Raw genomic sequence first — 18,942 nt, 5'->3', positions numbered from 1 at the left:
ATATGCAGGGTCCAGTGGCATTTTGAGCCTTTCCATTCCCACAGGACAAAGCACCTCTCTAGAGTAACTCCTTGGATGGCCACAGAGTTACAAAACAGATACATCTGCCTTGTTCTTTGCTCTGAATCATGGAGATAAGGCTGCTCATCCTTGTACTTTGCCTTTTGTTACCTCTCCACCTCTGTATTTTGTTCCTTTGTGTCATTGGATCTTGTCTGGTTCCAGTTCCTAGACTGAAAGCCCTGGGAGCTGCCTGCCAAAACCCAACAGGTTGTGCAAGAGTTTTGCTTGCCTTGGTGCAAGGTCTGTTGAGTGTCTACTCCCCTTTCACCCTGAAAAGGGAGAGGGATTGCACCTCCCCTGTCAGCTTAACGTGTCAGCTTAATCGAACATGTTTGATTCGACTTCCTCAGTTCTTGCCAGGGCTATTTGGAAATATGTGAGAACCTGTGATTTCTGGAATAAAATTGTGACATACAAAATAGGAGGAATGTTTAAAAAAACAGAAAAACGTCCTAAGACTTCTTCTAAATTATTAAGAAATAAACTGCAAAACTTAGTGCATTTTTTTCTGTCTTGTACCTGTTTCCAATATGCTGACAGAGAAAATAAGGGCGGGAAAAATGGTCTTTGAGGTGATGGAGTCAAATGAAAATACAGTGCTAGAAGCACTAGCCTGGAGCCAGGAATAATCAATGAAATGGCCTAAAGCACAACCACATAAAAATACCTCTTTGGTTATGTGGGCTGTACAGTGCAGTCAGCAAACTGGAGAAAAACTTAAAGAAGGAACATTTCCAGGAGGCACACGAAAACATCTTTGCAGTTCAGAGTGGACTAATGGATCAACTGAACCACGAATGAAGGAGCAGAGTGAACCCACACTGCTGATGTTGCTGCAGACTGCTGAGATCAACACCCTTCCCAATGATATCTCCGAGTGTGGGCAGGGGAGCAGCACAAAGACTTCTCCAAATATTACCTGTACAGAGCCACTTTCCTGTTCCTTTCCCCCATTCCCTTAACATTTAAGATTCCTGTGCACTGAAGGAGTTTGAACTCAAGCACCTGCCACATACTCGATGAGCTGTGATCTGTAGCATATCGGTGCTGGGTGCAGGTGCTCAAGGGGGTGAGCTGTGCTGCAGGGGAAGTGAAGGGTGTGCACAGCCCCTCTCCTTGTTCCGGCTGAGAAACTGAAAAATTCTTACAGTGCTCTTCTAAATCTGAAAGTTCTAAACTGCTGGAAATGTTCCAGTTTGTAATTTGTCTAGTCCACAAGCTCCCAGCTCAGTATCCAAACCTTTTCACTACCCCTTTTCACCCTCCTTTACACAATTAAAAGAGTAACTGATCCTGCAGTTCCCTCTCCCTGAGATTCCCGTGGCTCTTTCCAAAGACCTGTGTGTGACATACAAACTCTGGCACAACACTGATAGCAAGGTGTCAGCACAGCTGAGGTGGGTTTGATCGGGGGTGACTTTGCCCTGAGTGGTTCAGCTGCTCTCTGTTCCAGGTCCCAGAAGTCCCAGTACTCGGCCAGCATGTCACCTTCCAGAATGACACAGCTGTGAAACGCTGCGAGCTCAGTGCCACGGCTTGAATTGAGTCTCAGCTTCTTTAGTTCTCCTTCCCTTGCATGAAAATCTGAAGTGACAAATACCAAGGAGAGAGGAAAGTCACTTGGAGTGGGTATGCAGACGTAATGTCCACACAGAAGTCCACACTTCACTGCCATTCAGATGTCACCTTGCAGCAGAGACTATGTGACCAAAGAATTACGTTCTGAACTGAAAACCATACTGAGATCTGGTGTTGTGTGATTAACACTGGCTCAGAGGACACTGTGCAAAGGCCCTGTCTGCAGCGTGGCACAGCCCTGCAGAACTGTTACAAAACTCAGCATTTACCTCGTGAGAGTCGTAGTGGGATGCTGTGGGTGAGAGTGGCTCCCGAGCCCCTGCGGTGCCAGCCAAAGCTGTGGAGAGGAGTGACAGCCTCTCTTAGTACTAACCTCTCTTTGGAGGCTGGTTACTCGCAGATTGTCACTATTCACGTTCCCTTCCCTTCCCTTCCTGAAGGAAAATGAATGAACTCGATGCCTGGCGCTGTGGGAAGGGGAGCTCTGTAACCCCTGTAACCCTGTCCCAACCCCGGCTGAGGGGGCTCTCCTGGGCTCCTCCAGCGCTCTCCATTCCTGGTCCCGGAGGAGAGCAGCGTCCCGGGGTCCCGCGGGGCACAGACCCCGCTGGCTGCGCCCCCGCCCCGCACGGGCGGCGGGGCCCGGGGGAGGGAAGGAGGGAGGGAGGGACGGAGGGCACGTCCCGCCCGGCGCGGCTCGGCCCCCGCCGGCCCATGCGGGGCGGCTCCGGGCGCTGGGCGGCAGAGCCGCGGCAGCTCCCGCTGGGCGTCGAGATGGGGCTGGAGCTGTACCTGGACCTGCTCTCGCAGCCCTGCCGCTCCATCTACATCTTCGCCCGGAGCAACAACATCCCCTTCGAGTTCAAGCACGTGGAGCTGTTCAAAGGTGGGACGGGCGGCGGGGCCGGGGCGGGCGCGGCCCGGCGGGGCGCGGGCTCAGCCCCTCTCTTGGCTCTTGGCAGACTCGGTGCTGGGGAAGAAGCCGGCGGCGGGCAGCGGCGCGGAGCAGCCCCGTGCAGGTGAGGGCAGGGCAGGGGACGGCGGGGTCCCCGCAGGCCGAGCGTGTCCCCGGGGCGGGGAGGGGCCCCCCAAGCGCTCGGAGCTGTAACGCGATCCCCGGGCGGGGGCCGGGCTGAGCCGCCGCCGCCGCCGCTGCCCTGGACGTGGCCGGGATTGCTGTCACGGAGCCCGGGGGAGCCCCTTCGCCTCCCGGCACACGAGCAGCAGCGCGTCCTTGGGCCCGGTGGGAGGAAAGGACGAGCTCCCCGGGTCACCCGGGGGATGCTGAATCCCTGCGCTGCCCAGGGACGTTGAACGCGGGGTTGGACCGTGCGGCTCCGGTTCCCAGAGCAGTCTCGTAGCTCTGCTGCATCTATTTTTGTGGCTCTCCAAGGAATGTTCCTCTAGCCGTCTCTAGCAAATTAGTCACACTGACAGGCGAGGAGTGCTCTGGGAATGCTGTACTTTTCGGAAACATTCAGCTAGCTATTCAGGCTCCTCTAACTGTATGACTATTGCCCAGTTAAATGTTGTGTTTTCCTAGTAAATTGTTACTTTTGTGCCTAAGGCAAAGCATGCTACTTGCATGGAAACCCTTGGCTGAGGATTAGGTGATTAGGCAGGTATGTGATTGGCAAATAGAGTGGGATTTTTCCCCTTCTATTTCCATAAAATCTTTTCCACTGCTCTTTTCACCCACCAATAAGCCTCCTTCTCTGCACTATGACTTACACTTAAGATTTCCTCATGTGTGCAGCCTGCCCTGCTTTTTGACTATGGATATTCTGCATGTTAAAGTTACATCTCAAAGCCCAACAATACACACTGTGTGTGTGTATATCTATCTATCTATCTATCTATCTATCTATCTATCTATCTATCTATCTATCTCTCCATCCATCCTTGGGAGTCATCAAGAACCAATTACCCCAGATATAACTGATCTGGGGTAAACTTAAACAGAACTGTAAGTCACACCAACATCACAGGAATTATACAGATGGGCCACCCAATACCACTAAACAAAAAGGCTGGCCCTGCTGGCTAGAAGAGAGGCACAAGCTTAAATTCTGCTAAACTGCAAATACAAATATTGGTCTCTATTTTCATACAATAAGCAGTGGGTCCCGATGAAACTGCTTGGAATTGGTGTTCACACCAAGGCATTTACCAGTTCACAGCTCAGTCAGAGTCTCAACACAGGTCTTTTATGTCTATGTACAAACCAAAGTAACTGATGCCATCCCTGGGCTGTGGTGTAGGCTGTGTCACAGACACTGACCTACTGTCCAACCTGCTGTAATGACATGTTAGCCCAAGCAGGGAACAAATATGCTCAGTATTCCTGCTAGAATTACTGTATGATGAAAGCTCTCTGAAATCTGATTCAGTCTGTCCTCACCCACTGCTTACTTCTCATGTCCTTGTTTCTTAGTTTCCTGCTGCCCTGGATAATAAACACAGACAGCAGGACAACCAAACAGCTGGGTCTGACAAGGCACTGCTCATTAGCTGTAAGCATTACTGACTGGCAACTTGCAATTGCATTTTTTCCAAAGACCAAGTGAACGCTACAGATCTCACCAGAGCTGGCTGTGTGGTTACCACTGCCCATTGAGGCCCTTCTAGAAGCACAGAACAAAGCACCTTCCCTGAGCATGACAGTAGATTTACAAACATTTGCCTCACTGTTTCTGTGATACAAATCATGGGGGTGAAGCACCCTGTAATTTGCCCATTGATTTTTGGACTTTTTTTTCATACTCAATTTTCTCAATTTTTAGGATTAACTTGCACTTTCTGTCAGGCTAATATTTTTAAGAGGCCCTACCTAGGGCTTCCTGCCTCTCTTGATAGTGTTGCCTGGTTCTGCTGTGCAGATGGAACTTCTTACCCAGCTAAGCTGGAAGCCATCATCAAAAAGTCAGAGATTTTTCCTAATAAAAGAAAAAACATGGGTTTTAATCCCTTCAAATAGCAGATGAATAGCAGAGACCTTATTCTCTGATGAAGCCACTTACAATGCAATTTTTAAAAAAACCCCACTTCTCAAAGAAGAAACAAGGTAGAGGCTAGTGAGCTGGAAAGGAGAACAAATGGTAATGTATGCTCTGCTTGATTGAAATCGTTATGTGAAATCGATAAAAGGGAAAGCAGTCTGTAATTGTCTAATTGTCATGCAGCAAGTTGCCTTCTCCCAGCCCTTCCCAAACCAGCTGCAAATAAACTTGTTTGTCCAGGGGCTGGTTTTATTTCCCAGAGACTATTTCCTACTGCACATTTGTCCAGTAATGTAGACACTGCCACTGCTTCCTCAGTGGGCACAAATAGTTGTTAGAGATGGAGATCACTTTAATGTTAATTTTTCTTGTCTTTTTCTGAACAAAGGGATTTTTGTACAAGACCTCCTGCTGGTCATGCTGGTTTGATCAGGATTTGCACCTTAATTGTTATGTCTCCCTCGGAGCACTTAAAACAAGCAAAGCAAACGAATTCCTCACAGCTTTTCTTACTCAGGTGTTCCTGGGCTGTTGTGCAATTCCCTGGCATTTAACTGCAGACTGGCAAGTCTGGTGCCAGCAGTGGGAAACTGAAAGCCTGATTAGATAGTCAGCTGTTAATTCCTCCAAGGGACTGTGGAGTTTAAATTCTTATGGAATGATGCCTTCCTCCTGTGTTTTCCTGTTAGAAGTAGGTTGACATGCAGAGCCAGGAGTAACACAGAGTCAGGAGTAGTGCAGGCTTGAGGTGTCTGAGTTCCCTGCCCCTAGCCAATGTCCACTCTGTCAGAAAGCTTTGCAGTATTCTGGTACCTGAGTCAAGCAAGAGAACTCGTGTTAGAAATGTAAAGTGCTCCATGCCAGGTGCCCAGCCTTTCAACTGTGAGCTATGACCCAATTGGGAAAACCTGACACAGTTCATGATCATCCAGCTGGCTGCAGCTATTTCATTTATCACACACTGGCAGGTGCACTTCTAACCTCAGACTTGTCTGTTCGTGTCCTTAGGGCCATCAAATAGTGAAAGTGGAGGCAAAGTCAGCCTCTTGAAGAAAGTACCAGCACTGAAGGATGGAGACTTCACCCTTGCAGAATGGTAAGAACTCAGTTCTTAAACTTCCTTGGGTACCAGCAATCTGTGCTGCATTCAGAAGATGTCATTCCCATGGAATAATTAAGGGTCACAGAATATATGAACATGCTGGTTATTTTTAATAGTGTAACCTCATTTGATCTGTTTCCACTTTCTGTTTGAATTATCTTTCAGAATGTAAACAACTCAGCTGACTTAGCTTCTTCATCTCACCCCGAATGCACTTACCTCAAAATGGGATTATAAACATTTCTGGGAGATGTTTAAAGCTTATAAAAATCCCTTTCACCCTAGGAAAAGAAATCCCTTTTACTCTAGGAAGGAATTCTGTTTATCTGAATTAGTCATAAAGGCTGAGTGAACATCTACACAGATAAAATTTAGGCTTTACATTAAAAGATGAATATGGAGGCTGGTTAATGATGTCATAATACTGAAACAATTGAACTATAGCAGTATCAGCATGGTCAGGGTGTCTGCATTTTCTTCCATTTTGTCAGCACATTTTCTATGGCATCTTTTTTTGTAGTAATAGCCTAAGTATTGTTGCAGATGACTAAGATATTTTTCCATCTGACTTCTGCCAGTTAGTGAAAGTATAAACATCTGGACAAACACAAAAAGATTCTGTGGAGTTTCCTCACTGAGACTTCCACTGACTTCAGTGGAAGCTGCATGCTGGAGACAGAGTTGATGAAAAGGCAGCAATAACCCATCAGAGAGTTCCATTTAGTACACAGGCACAGAAACAGCACAGGTCTCAGAGAGATGGGTCAGAACAGGCAAGGAGCAAGTGGAGTTACCATCACTGGTAGGTGATCATGGAGGTTTATTGTTTGTTTAGCCCAGTACTGTCCAGCAGCACCATAGAACAGTGCTGTGATTTTCCAGCAGGTTAAAGTTTTCATGGAAGCTGAGGTGATTAAGGGCCACTGATGTCACATGAATTAGATGCCTTTATATGGTCCCTAGACTCTACTGGAAATCCTGATCTGAATGCTTTTTAGTGGAAACAACAAGCTGAGGAGGAGCAGGATAGGGAGCTTAGGCAAAAGCATTCTGCATCACAACTGCTGACCCCTTTCTTGTCTCCTGCTGATGCTGAGCAGCACTGCCATTCTGCTGTACCTGAGTCGAAAGTACAACACTCCTGACCACTGGTACCCCTCAGACATCCAAAAACGGGCACGGGTCGATGAGTACCTGTCCTGGCACCATGCCAACATCCGGGCTAATGCTCCTAAAACCATGTGGATCAAGGTAAGGAGACTGAATGTAAAAATGTCAGTAAAGTGATGTTTTCCTGTGAGAAAACTGAGCATTTTAACAGCCCCAATCCAGAGACAGTTTGTCATGATGAAACAACAAACCTGGGCCATTCCTAGCTGAAAGGAGCTGTTGGAGAGAGAGCTGTTCCAAACTGATCAACGTCAGGATTTGGCAAAAGCAGATTTGGCCATTTTGGTTTTTCCCTTAAAGAAGGTCTGATACAGAATGTCTCAAACCCAACAGACTTTGACTGCCTGGGTTTGTGAGTGAATATGTAACAAACTCAGTATTGCTTCCAAGGGCCTCCCCCTCCCTGCACAGCTGTGCAGAGTGTGCACATAGGCAGAGTTTGGCTTTGCTCAACATGTGTTTAGTTGCTGGAAGCAGAAAGAGTTGCATTCTTCATACAACTCCCTGCAGCCTCTTTAGGATGGAAATGCAGAAGGAGCCTCTGCTTCCAGCACACTTATGTGCTTCTCTGAAATAGGCTCAGAGACAGAGAGGAGAGAGACACTGAGAGGCAGATTTTCTTTACTCAGTGCAGTCAGGCCAGTTTACATTTAGGCAAAATTACCTGATTCATCCTGAGCCAGAAAATTATTTAGTATCAGATGATTTTGCTGGACACCTATTTCCAGCCAACTCACCAGACAGTTAATGCAACTATCCCTAGGTGCAAGTGTAGCTCTGTGAGGAAGAGCTGCTATGGAATTTCAGATGAAATCAGAATTGCTAGTGAACAGGTAAGAACTTCACTCCTCCATTGTAAAGTTCACCCTTGTTTGTGCCTAACAGAGCATATCAGGATTCATTTATCTACTTGAATTTTTTAAAATTTTATTTTTTGGCTATAGAGTACAGAGAAGCAATTCAAATATGAGTCAGATTCATACAAGGAGTTTCTTCCAGTCTCTGCAGGCTGTCAGTGCAGTGCTCCAAGAGAAAGAAATCCAACTAATCACTAATGATGATGATTAGATAGACCAGATGCAGAAAAGATCCTCAGAATAGCTGTAAATATGGAAACACATAAAGCCACCATGTAAGAGAAGCATATTAGCTAGCAATGGGAGAAGATAGACAGCCCTGAGATAAGGAAAAGGAAGAAGATGCTGTTTCAAGTGATTTTACCCAAAGATCCCATCATGCATAATTGGAATCAGGGAGAGAACTGGCCACGAATTTTCTGATGAAATAGATTCCACATGTATTTGGCCAAAATCCTGGCTTGGATTAAGCAATCCCAACTTGAACTCTTGAATATACTAGCAGTAAGTAGAAATTCAGTCCACTCACACTGAAATTTATGTCTTTAAGTTTGATTCTCTAAATAAACTGTACTTCTTTAGCTGCAGAAGGTGAAGGCAGCAGAGCTGTGAAACACTGCAGGCTCCAGTGGTGCATACACCTCTGACTGATGAAAAATATTGTGGAAAGGCAACTACCCCCTGTGCTAGCAAGTCTGTGCAGACACAAGGACTTCATCTATGTGGTTGCTCCAGAAAAATTTCTAGTGTTTTAAAGAAGGATGCTTTAAGCATCACAGAAAGGTTTGTTAAAAATGGTGTTGACCACTTCCAGCCTTGCTGGCTGCTGTCACACAGAGGAAGCCATTTCTGTCTCTCCAGCCAGTGTTGATACATTCTGTTCCTTCCAGTGCTCCTGCCACAGCCACCACCATTCCCTCCTCTCTGTCACCCTGCAGGACAGGCAGCTGCCTGCAGCACCCAGTTCCACAGCAGGGTGGCTGGCAGGGATGGCTGCTGGTGACACAGAGGATGTACCAGGGGTGACTGTGGCAGAGATTTGTCTTCCCTGGAGCTGTTGCCCATTTTTCTTTTGTAGCCCAAGAGGGTGAAGTGGGAGGGCATGGCTGCCAGGCACAAAATGAGATGAGGAGCCTTGATTTTGTTCTGCACATTGCTGCTGATTAGCTGGAGGTCACTGCCATGGCCACTCAGCACTGCTGCTGTGCTCTCTGTCCAGGAGCTCTGTGGAGCTGCCACAGTCTGTGAAGCTTAAATTACTACTGCCAAAGAAGATGGTCATGTGTACTGTTATGTCCCTTCTCTCCTCAGGTGTTGATTCCCCTCTTCACAGGGCAGCCACTGCCCTCGGAGAAGCTCCAGGAGGTTATGGAGGGGCTGTCCACTTCCCTGAAGCAATTTGAGGAGAGGTTTCTGCAGGACAAGGCTTTTATCATTGGGAGTGAGATCTCCCTGGCAGATCTGGTGGCCATTGTGGAACTGATGCAAGTGAGTGCTGGAGCGTGGTGAGGAAGTGTCAGCACAAGGGAAAACAGATGCTGCTGAGCAGGGAGGGTGCAGCATGTGCTAACACTTCCCTAGGAGGAGAAGCAAGAGCATATCTCAGCAGAACTGGCCTAAGACAATGGGAGAATGTGGGAGTGGGCTCAGAACAGCAGTGAAAAAAAAAAGCTGTCTGCAACAGATCTCTTTTGTTTCTCATCTCTAGCAATAACTACTTCTTGATTTTTTAATCATGATTTTATTTTTAACCTCTAGAGAAGGAAGTAATATATATAAGTGAGAAGCAAGCAGACAGGTCTGATGAAATGAGACAACCATATAGGAATATTTCTGTCATTCAAGAATATAATACTTGCCCATGCCATGTCTGGAAGACAAAAGAATTAATCTCAGACAGGCAATCAAATTAAGTCTGTTACAAACTGGTTGTTCCCTGCCAGACCACCAGGGCCTGGATCCTGCAGCCCAGCAGTGATTTCTTTCTCCCAGATCGGGGTCCAAGGGAATGAAAAACAGCAATTCTGCTTCTCTGCATTGTGTTCCAGAGAATGGCACAGGCAGAAAGCAGAAGAGGGGTAGATGATGCTAGTTGGGACACTGGTTCAGTTAAACACTTCACGTTTTGTGCTGGGTGTTGCTGTATAATCCAGCACTCTGTACTGCAAACTGGGCAGTGTTCCTGGAACTGCCAGCCCACCACATCTTCAGTGTCGTGGCTGAAAATCACCCACAAAATGTGGTCATTTCTGCTGCCCTAAACAGCTATTCCAGCACCCAGGAACTGAGCTGTAAATGCCCTTTAAAATACAGGTTAGCTTTTGTGTCTCCCAGATAGATTTCCCTTCTTCCTCCTGCTCCTCTATGAGCTCTTCCTTTTTTTCCCATTTACCTGTACCTGCAAGAATACTTTTAGTGCCTGTTGACTCAGTTAAGAAGTGACTGCCCCAAGCCTCACTGTTGTTCTCTCTCCTTTCTGCAGCCTGTTGGAGTTGGTTGTGACATCTTTGAAGACAGGCCCAGGCTGAGGGAGTGGCGCAGGCGGGTGGAGGATGCTGTGGGAAAAGAGCTTTTTTTCCAAGCCCATGAGATGATCCTCAATATCAAAGAACTGAGCAATATTCAAATCGATCCACAGCTGAAAGAGCAACTGGCACCTGTGTTGATGAAGATGTTGAAATGAATTAACCTATCTTAGCATTTTTCCTGCCTCTTTTTTTCCCTTCTTAATTTCTTCTCTGACATCCAGTTCTACATGTAACTGGAAAGAGCACTGTAATTCTAACAGAGAAATTGCTGAGTGTTCTGTCCCTGGGCCAGGTCTTTCTTGTATCTTTGGGGGTGGAAGCTAGGGAAAGTTTAAGATCTAAAAACATTAAATTCATACAGAGGGCTGAGGCTCTACAGGTCACTCAACAAGCATCTGGATTTTGTTTCAGTGTCAGTCTTCTCAGAGATGGTAGAGACAAGAACGGTATTTCCTGACAAAATTAAAGCCAGCTTATAAACTGGGAATGTTAAAGTACTGAATAGGATGAGGATCATTGTTTTCAATTTTAATATTTGTACTGCAAAGTGTGCCTCATCCTCATCTTCCCAGCATGTGTCTGCACAGACAAGCAGAGCCCAAAACTACTTCACAAAAGTGAAAAAAAGAAATTTTAGAAGTTTCTTATTGTTGGGGCATCTTGCTTGGCTGTCCGTGTACATTCCACACTTCTTTTTCCCTTGAAGTTCCTTTGAGAAATTTCTTTGTATTCATCTGCAACTGTGAATCTTTATAATTCTTCAGTTTAACTGCTGCTTTGGATTTCTGAAAGCCTGGGTTCTCTTGGTGCTCTATCTACCAATACACATTTGTGGCAGCTGTTCTTGGAGATTCATGCTGCTGGTGGCCACAGCCTTGGAATAACTGCCTACCTAAAATACCATGGTGATGTTATATAGGGAGTACCCTGAAAGAATGCATTCACAGTGTTTTTGTGAAAGGGAATATAACAGTAAACAAATTGGTTTTTTTCTATGGCAATACTGTAATAGCAATCCACATTTCTCTTAGAAAATGTGGAGGGAATAAATGCAGACATGCTCTTCTGAGACTGTTTTGGATGGAAGTTCACCAAGTAAGTCACCCTGTGCAGCTGAAGTAATAAGAGAGGTTTTGTGGCATTGAGCAACACATGCATCACAATAAAAGGGCAAAGAGTTGTTTTGGAGCTTTTGGGCTCTTTTTCTTGGCTGTTTGTTTCTGCTCAGTTATCGATGAAATACAAAATCCTTTTGTATTGCAGTACAATTTATGAGGTAAAACTGAGCAAATCCAACCATTTCCAGTTTCCTCAGTTGAAAATAACAAACTGTAAAGGATGCAGGAATTGGTGGAATATTTATCTGTATATTTCCATTCATAAGTAATTGTTGGCATTACTCTAAAATCCTTGCCAAAAAATTCTTCCTGCAAAGACTAAAACAAAATGACTAATGGAATTCAGGAATTGCTTCTTTCACTAATCAAATAACTACTTTTTTCTTTTTTTTCCTCCAGTGCTACCATGTCTTGGCTAGTGACGTTTTTTGCTGGCACGTTCTAAAAAACCTGTTGTTTTCTCATGGTGTTTTTCAGTTCTGAATACTACTCTGTCCTAGAAATCATTTCTCAGCCTGATCCCTGGCTGATTTTTGCACATGATTCTTTGTGCCAGTATTGTCTTCACTAGCAGCAGTGAAGGCCAAGCAATCCACTAAGCAAAAAAAAAGAGCAATTTCATCAGTTTTCATTAGTGTTGTCTGGAATTGTGGAAAACCGAGATGTCACATTACACAAGGCAAGTTTTACACAAGTTTTGTGCCTTAAATGATGACCTTTTAGTAGAGCTGGTTCATAACCCTTTGCTGTAAACGAGCTCATGGAACCTCACTGGACAGTAGCTCAGCTTCTGAGAAGCCTCTGCTCTCTAGTTTAGACACCTCTGATCTGTAGATTAGGCAGTCCCTGTGAGCCAGCCTGCCAAGGTCACTTACCAACTTGAGAGCTCAAACTCCTGGTTGCTCAAAGTCCTTATAATTAATACACATTGGATAAAGTAGTAAACCTCTCTGCTTGCTTTTTAATTTCTTGTAGTGTTGGTTGTTCTGAGAAATTACCGCACTGCCATTCTCAACCCTCCCTGCACAGAGGTGTCTGTTGTAGTGACCTCAAGTGTTTTTCCACTGGCAGTAAGGACCACCACAAAATCCGTTTTATCCATCCCTTGGTGAGATTGGTTTTGGTCTCACAGCATCTAATGCACATCCCAGCAATGCCCGTGGTGACTCGCAAAGGCCCGGCAGTCAGCTGGGGCAGCTCGAGTAACCCGGGAGCCCCGCCCGGGGCTGGCACAGAGCGAGGGGCGCTGGCACGGCTGGGCCGGGCGGAACTCGGCACTGGCAGGGCCGGGCTCGGCGCTGCTGGGGCGGCTCCGGGGGCGGCTCCGAGGGCGGCTCCGGGGGTGGAGCTGGGGCAGGGTCGGGTCGCGCAGGCTGAGTTGGAGCGGGGCAGGAGCGCCATGCCGTTCGTAGAGCTGGACACCAGCCTGCCGGCCGAGCGGCTGCCGCCGGGGCTGGCACAGACCCTGTGCACCGCCACCGCCGACATCCTGGGCAAACCGGCGGAGGTGAGCGGGGAGGGGCGGGGGGCGGCCGGGCTGGAGACGGGCGGCGGGGCCGGAGCGGCGGGGACTGACGGTGGCTGTCCCCGCAGAGGGTGAACGTGACGGTGCGGAGCGGGCTGCCCATGGTGCTGTCGGGCTCGGCCGAGCCCTGCGCCCAGCTGGTCGTCTCGTCCATCGGCGTGGTGGGCACGGCGGAGCAGAACCAGCGGCACAGCGCCCGCTTCTTCGACGTCCTGACGGCGCAGCTGGGGCTCGGCCCCGAGCGGTGAGTGCGGCCCGGCCCGGCCCGGCCCGGCGGGGGCTCGGCCCGGCGGGGGCTCGGCCCGGCGGGGGCTCGGCCCGGCGGGGGCTCGGCCCGGGGGGCACCCTGCTCACGTCAAGGGCAGCGACAGCGTCCTCCCATCGGGCCTACAGGCCTGTGTGGTCCATGGATATGGAACACGACAAATAAAAGGGGATGTTCAGTGTGGTGGAGATAGTGGCAGTTCCCATGTCCTCCAGGAGACTAAGTTGTAGTACAGATCCAAGATCTAAGTGCTCGTGGATGCTGAATCTCAGACATGTGGCTTGGAGCCAGATAAAACCGTATAAACTGGCATGCACTTGTTGAACAGTCTGGGCACTACTGTTCTCTCAAGATCAGTAGTTACAGTTGGTGAAATGGGTGCAAAACCCCACCGAAACTGGTAGAGCTTCACAGGAGTCACCCTCCCAAATGCTGGAACAAGGCTGTTCCTGAAGGTCAGCCGTGTCCATCTCTGCTTGTCTTACCCATCTCCCCAAATGAGAGTGATAATAGTACTTCCCTGCCTCTTGGATGCTGTCAGGATTTATCCCTGGCAAGATTATGCACTGTGTGGTTCCTTCTAAAATGGACAAGTATCTCATTTAAATTGTTGAAATACAGACTGCTTTTGTTTGTGTGGGTGAAGTCTGTTTGTACCCTGACCATACACAGCTTGTGTTTCCTTCTGTTCATTTAACAGAAGTGTAAGACAGTGAAACCCTAGTACAGATCTTCTACTATGTTGCAAACCGGGCAGCAATAATGCTTCATTGTAAAATAATGTTTTTTGTCCACATTTTTGCTCTTGTACCCAAAAGGATTGTCATCCGCTTTTACCCACTGGAGCCCTGGCAGATTGGCAAGAACAGGACAGTCATGACATTCCTGTGATCCTTTTGAGTGGCCAACTGGAGCAAAGCAATGATGAAGGCAACCTGGAGATGATCAGCTCTATCTTCTTGTTTCCCCTTGTGATCAAATCTGTGTAACTCGATTCACTTTTGTTTTTGCATCCTATACACACAAAGCTCAAGAGTGAGGCCATCAACTGTACTGATTTTACTGAAATAGTTCAAAGTCTTTGTCTCAAGCTCAAGCCTAGACAAAGCTGCTTGTAGCAGTAAAAAGTTTAATTCTAGAACATTTGGCTTTACCTGAGGACCAGAGAGGTTCTGAGGTTTATCAAGTTTTTCTCATAGTTTGCAAGGCAGAATAATTCCTTTTGTATGTTTCTCTGTGGCAGCGAAAGGGTCTCAGGCCAGTGAAGATGACCTGGAACTCAAATTAATTTCTTTTTCAGGCTCCTCTGAAAGCTCTTTCTAGAAAGAGAGGTGATTATTGGGAGAGAAGTTTAGGCATTGAAGGCTCATTTCAGATCTTTGCTGTGAGCCCTGCCATTGCCACCTCCTGTGACTGCTCCTACAAAGTGTTCACAAGGTTTTCAGGGCTCAAAGTCTGTCTGCTGATGGCAGTGTCTGGAGAAGAGAGTCACTTCTGAAGACCTGCACTGTGCCACCAGAACATATTTTGAAGTTTCTGCTACTCCCAGTTTTGATTCCTGTTATTCACTGTTAGTTCAGAGTCCTTTTCCTTGCTGTTATGGGGAGTTTTGGGTTGATACAGCATCTCACTGTGATCTCTGGCTGATGTTTCTGGCTCAGCGTTCCTGCAGAGAAGAGTTTTGGGTTTTTAGGACCCGCTCACTTTATAACTAGAACACACAGGGCATTTTATTAAAACATTTTATTGTAAGGGTACTTTTTGTGTACAATGTTGCCTCTGCCTTCTGCTGCTAATGAAAACATTTGTCGGTTCCCTTTCACTTTGGCCAGTTGGAGGTCAGGGAGCTCAGCAGAGCTGAGAGCACATCCCTGGGACATGGGGATCCGTGAGAACACAAGGCTGAAGGGAGCTTCTGTGCTCCTTCGTCATTCTAAATGGAGTTTTATTTGTTCATGGCTTGAGGTATTAAGATTATTGAAAATATTCCCTCTAATTACCATTTAAAATTGTTTGTTCCCTTGTACACCCTAAATAACTTCTATGTTTGACAAATCTGACAGGAATATAATACCAAACACAAATCAGTGTATCAGGCTGGGGGGGCTACACCTTATCTGGTTAATAAACTCTTGCAAAGCTTCTTTTGATAAGTGTCAGCTTACTGGCTCACAGCATTGGGGGTTTGTAGGTCTTAGTGCTTGGAGACAGACATTGTGGCTGCCCAGGTCTCTCCACTTTCTCAGGTCTTTTCAATCAAAAGTTTTTGAAACTCAGGCAATGAACAGGTAGGTGAACTGAGTCTGAGAACCCCAACTCAGCAGTACTGTGTTGCAGAGTAGGGTGTGGACAGCCCTGGATTTGCACCAGCTTGAGGTGAATATTCTGAAATGCAGAAAAAAATCTCACTTTAATTCTGATCAGCAGATGCTTCATTTCCTTCTGCCTTCTGAAGTAACAACCACAAACCCTTGCCAAAGCCTTTGTTTCCTTCAAAAGAACTTGCTGAGCTCTGGGCCCCAGTTCTCTTGGTTTTGGGCCATGTTGACCACCCTGGGGACTTCTGCAGGCTCTGTGCTTTCCTCACCCTGGGCTGCTCTCAGTGTGGGCTTGTGTCTGGGAACAACTTCCAGTACTGCAGAGTTGAGCAAGAAGATGTAAGAAAGTTCATGTTGATCTGAAGAAATGGCCTATCTTTTACTTCACTGAGCTAATGTTGGAGTAGGTTTGACTGTATTTTGGGACTCTAACCTGCAAAGGGGTTATGCAGGCCCCTGGAACCCCCCCCCAGGGCATGAACACATCAACCAACAGAAACAGGAAATGTTTTGCACACCTCAGGCTGAAGAAAATCAATGCACCACCCTTATTTGTGGCTCAGCAATAACATTATAAAATCCCTTTCCTTTGAATGCTACATGCAGATGTCCCTGTTCCATGGGCTGGAGCCTGCCTGACACCTGGAATTAGTATCTCCCAGTTATGGTTGATCTTTTTACTGTTGTAACTTCCCAGGCTCAACCTCCTAAGGTTAACAAATATTTCTGCTCCCCAAAGGGGCCTCTGTTGTTTGAAACTGCTGTATAAGCATATGTTCAAACTGAAAGGCAATGCCCCTGATTTTGAATGCTGAGTAACCATTTCCTAGCCTCAAACCTTTGAACTTTGGACAATGTTTCTGTGTATTTACACTAGAGAGGAGCAGCGAGGCCCTGAGGATGATGCAGGGCACACCACTGACAGGAAAGTGCTGCAGGGCTGTGATAGCTTTGTAAGTTATTGTCCAAACACAGCAGTGTGATACTGCTGCTCACAGCAGCCCTGTGCTTAGTGTGTCATGGTGGAAAGAAGGGCATTAACATTTGGGTACATTTGAGATGAAGAGGGCTCTTCCTCACAGTGCTAAGTGGTGATTCAGTGCAGTGCTTGAGCACAAATTTACCTTCCTCAGTGTGACCTGATGTGTTGTAGCAACAGGACTGTTCAAACGTGAGGTTCTGGCCCACAGCTGGGGCCTTGCCAGCCTGGCTGACCCTGTCTGGTGTCCTTGGGCTGTGCTGAGTCTCTGTGGGGCTGCAGGTGGCACATCTGCTCTTTGACACTCGCTGCTGTCTGACCACCTTACACTTCAATAAAGTCATTTACACTCAGAGCTGTCTCAGTGCTGCTGGGCTTCACGTCTCCCAGATCCCAGGGGCACAGAAGTGTGTTCCCATCTGCAGCTAGCTCCATGGCAAGCTTTAGGGAAAATCGGTGGCCTTGGGCTGATTTCCATCCCCCTGGGCAGGGGATCCACACTCATTGAGGGTTTTGCCCACAAGACCCCACACAAGCTGCATCTGAAGATCCCGGGCAGAATAACAACTGACCTTCTGTCCCCTGTTGAGTAGGAGCAGTCTTTCGACCTATTAATTTCTGAAGCTGGAATCCAAATTTTACAGATGGGTTGCCTTACTTTGTGAAGGAAAGCAGCTCTGCCCAGCATTGTTTGTGCAGGTGTTAGGGTGTTTGAGGGTTGAAGAAGCAAGGAACTGCTTTCTGCCTTTGCACCATTTTTCTGTGAGAAATCCCCAGATATATTAAATTTGGAAGATCAGCTCCACATTTTAGGGTTAGGCTGCTGAAAGATAATGACAGTACCTTTCCTTGAGAAGGAATGCTCGTGGTCCCACTGTCGATGGGTCAGACAAGACTGTCCAGAGGTACGGGAAACACCTTTCCGTCCTGACAGCTTTTGAGTGGGATCAGTCCTTGGATGTATTGATTCTTGGAGGTGGTATCCAAATTTCGGTGGTGGATCCCTGGAAGGGAATGCTGAGGCTTTTCCTTAGAAAGAAAACACCTGGAACCAGTGTTTCAGGTGCAGATACCAGGCTGCCCAGGGGAGGTAAAGGCCTGCATGACTTTGCTGTCCTGGTACTTTTGGTGTTGGAGCAATTAGAGTCTTAAGCTGTACCAAGGGAGGTTTAGATTGGATATTGGGAAGAATTTCTCCACAGAAAAACTGATTGAGATATTAAACCGTGCTGCCCAGGGAGGTTGTGGAATCACCGTCCCTGGAAGTGTTTAAAGAAAGACTGGACGTGGTGTGATGTGGTTGGGTCGCAGCCGGGACTCTGACCCCGGAGTTCTTTTCCAGCCGAATCCATGCCGGGCTTCCGTGACCTGCGAGCGCCCTCAGCCCGCCCCCGCCCCCCACCTCCCAGTGCGCAGCGCTCCCATTGGCTGGCTGCGGAAGGGCGGCTCGGCCAATCAGGCGCTGCCTTGTTGGCGCCGTGGCTCCGGAGGCGGTTGCGGTGGAAACCGCCGGTGCGCGGCTCCCGGGGGAGCGGCGGGACCTGAGGGACCCGCACCGGGAAACCGCGGGAGCGCCCCGGGAACCGCCCGGGAACCCCCGGGAACCTCCCGGGAGCAGCGCCGGCATGCCGGGGGCGGCCCCGCGAGGTGAGTGTCCCGTCCGCCCGGCCCCGCGGAGGGGCAGCCGGCGTTTGGGCCCTGCCCGGTGAGGGTAGCGAGAGCCCGGCCTGGGCGGCCTCGCCCGCGCCCCTCCCTCCGCGGAGCCGCGGTCGGAGGCGAACATGGGCTCCCGCCTCCTCCCGGCCCTGTGTGCCGCCCTCCGGGAGAGCAGCATCCCTGCCCCTCCGTGCAGAAAGTGATCGTGTTTCGGTCAAAACAGCTTGTGCTAAAGTGAGGCGGATCTTTGCAATGTTAAAAAAAAGAAATCCGAAATAAAAATCAAGTCTTTTTTCAAACGTGTATCTGCAATGTATGGATCCCAAGTGTAGCAGGAGCAACAAAAGCTGGGAAAGCCCAAGTCACTCCCGTCGTTTCTTATTTAGAAGTTGAGAACACAAGCTCTGGGAGCAAGAGCTGACACTGGAAATATTTACATAAATTTTAAACTACTAAGATAAAAGGAGAGAAAGTTTTGAAGGCAAAAGGCTTGTTGCCTTTCAGGATGTGCCCACCTGTTGTAGCTGCAAATTTATAGCTGGGACACTCTTGTATCTGAAAAAATTCAAAGTGGTTATACTTAATTAAGAGTAATTATTTTTGCCTGCTTATCTCATGTAGCTGTGTTCCTCTGCAAGTGCTTGTAGTGACATACTCAGTTCCTAAATGCAGTGGCACTGGTGTAACTCGCTCCACAGTCAGGGTAGTTTTGCAGCCATGTACAGTGCCTGGTTTAAACCAAAATGAAATAGCACACGTGCAAAAGCTGTGTGGGGGCGACACC

The 18,942-nt window shown here is 47.8% G+C and overlaps 3 protein-coding genes across 5 annotated transcripts in view; all 3 read left to right on the top strand.

Annotated features, from left to right (window-relative positions):
- The first annotated feature begins 2,336 nt into the window (after positions 1-2,336).
- LOC106864947 (glutathione S-transferase theta-1) lies at positions 2,337-11,485 on the top strand. Its single transcript, XM_014894732.2, has 6 exons — positions 2,337-2,527; positions 2,604-2,660; positions 5,649-5,736; positions 6,843-6,993; positions 9,081-9,257; positions 10,252-11,485. The coding sequence occupies exons 1-6, from the start codon at positions 2,356-2,358 to the stop codon at positions 10,450-10,452; spliced, it is 846 nt and encodes a 281-aa protein (XP_014750218.2). The 5' UTR covers positions 2,337-2,355; the 3' UTR covers positions 10,453-11,485.
- Positions 11,486-12,572: 1,087 nt separating this feature from the next.
- Positions 12,573-15,349, top strand: LOC106864949 (D-dopachrome decarboxylase). The gene is made up of 3 exons (XM_014894734.2): positions 12,573-12,922; positions 13,009-13,184; positions 14,024-15,349. The coding sequence occupies exons 1-3, from the start codon at positions 12,815-12,817 to the stop codon at positions 14,094-14,096; spliced, it is 357 nt and encodes a 118-aa protein (XP_014750220.1). The 5' UTR covers positions 12,573-12,814; the 3' UTR covers positions 14,097-15,349.
- Positions 15,350-18,078: 2,729 nt separating this feature from the next.
- The window catches only part of CABIN1 (calcineurin binding protein 1), a 104,869-nt gene continuing 104,005 nt past the window's right edge, over positions 18,079-18,942 (top strand). For 2 of the 3 annotated variants that reach the window (XM_014894730.2, XM_014894729.2), the window contains exon 1: positions 18,085-18,149. The gene's annotated coding sequence lies outside the window, so the exon portion shown is untranslated. Of the gene's footprint in view, positions 18,150-18,942 lie in introns of all 3 variants that reach the window. The other variant, XM_014894731.2, reaches the window with a different exon arrangement.

This window comes from Sturnus vulgaris, chromosome 19 (genome assembly GCF_052056855.1).
Source record: "Sturnus vulgaris isolate bStuVul1 chromosome 19, bStuVul1.hap1, whole genome shotgun sequence".
NCBI classification, from domain to species: Eukaryota; Metazoa; Chordata; class Aves; order Passeriformes; family Sturnidae; genus Sturnus; species Sturnus vulgaris.
Note: the sequence above shows the minus strand (reverse complement) of the source record. Positions and strands in the feature narration are given on the sequence as shown.

What these genes read in the sequence shown, in the direction of transcription:
- LOC106864949 (XM_014894734.2), top strand. Translation starts at nt 12,815, where the DNA reads ATGCCGTTCGTAGAGCTGGACACCAGCCTGCCGGCCGAGCGGCTGCCG. An exon ending in TCCTGGGCAAACCGGCGGAG is followed by an intron (nt 12,923 to 13,008) that starts GTGAGCGGGGAG and finishes CTGTCCCCGCAG; the next exon opens with AGGGTGAACGTGACGGTGCG. An exon ending in CTGGGGCTCGGCCCCGAGCG is followed by an intron (nt 13,185 to 14,023) that starts GTGAGTGCGGCC and finishes TGTACCCAAAAG; the next exon opens with GATTGTCATCCGCTTTTACC.
- LOC106864947 (XM_014894732.2), top strand. Translation starts at nt 2,356, where the DNA reads ATGCGGGGCGGCTCCGGGCGCTGGGCGGCAGAGCCGCGGCAGCTCCCG. An exon ending in GCACGTGGAGCTGTTCAAAG is followed by an intron (nt 2,528 to 2,603) that starts GTGGGACGGGCG and finishes GGCTCTTGGCAG; the next exon opens with ACTCGGTGCTGGGGAAGAAG. An exon ending in CGCGGAGCAGCCCCGTGCAG is followed by an intron (nt 2,661 to 5,648) that starts GTGAGGGCAGGG and finishes TCGTGTCCTTAG; the next exon opens with GGCCATCAAATAGTGAAAGT.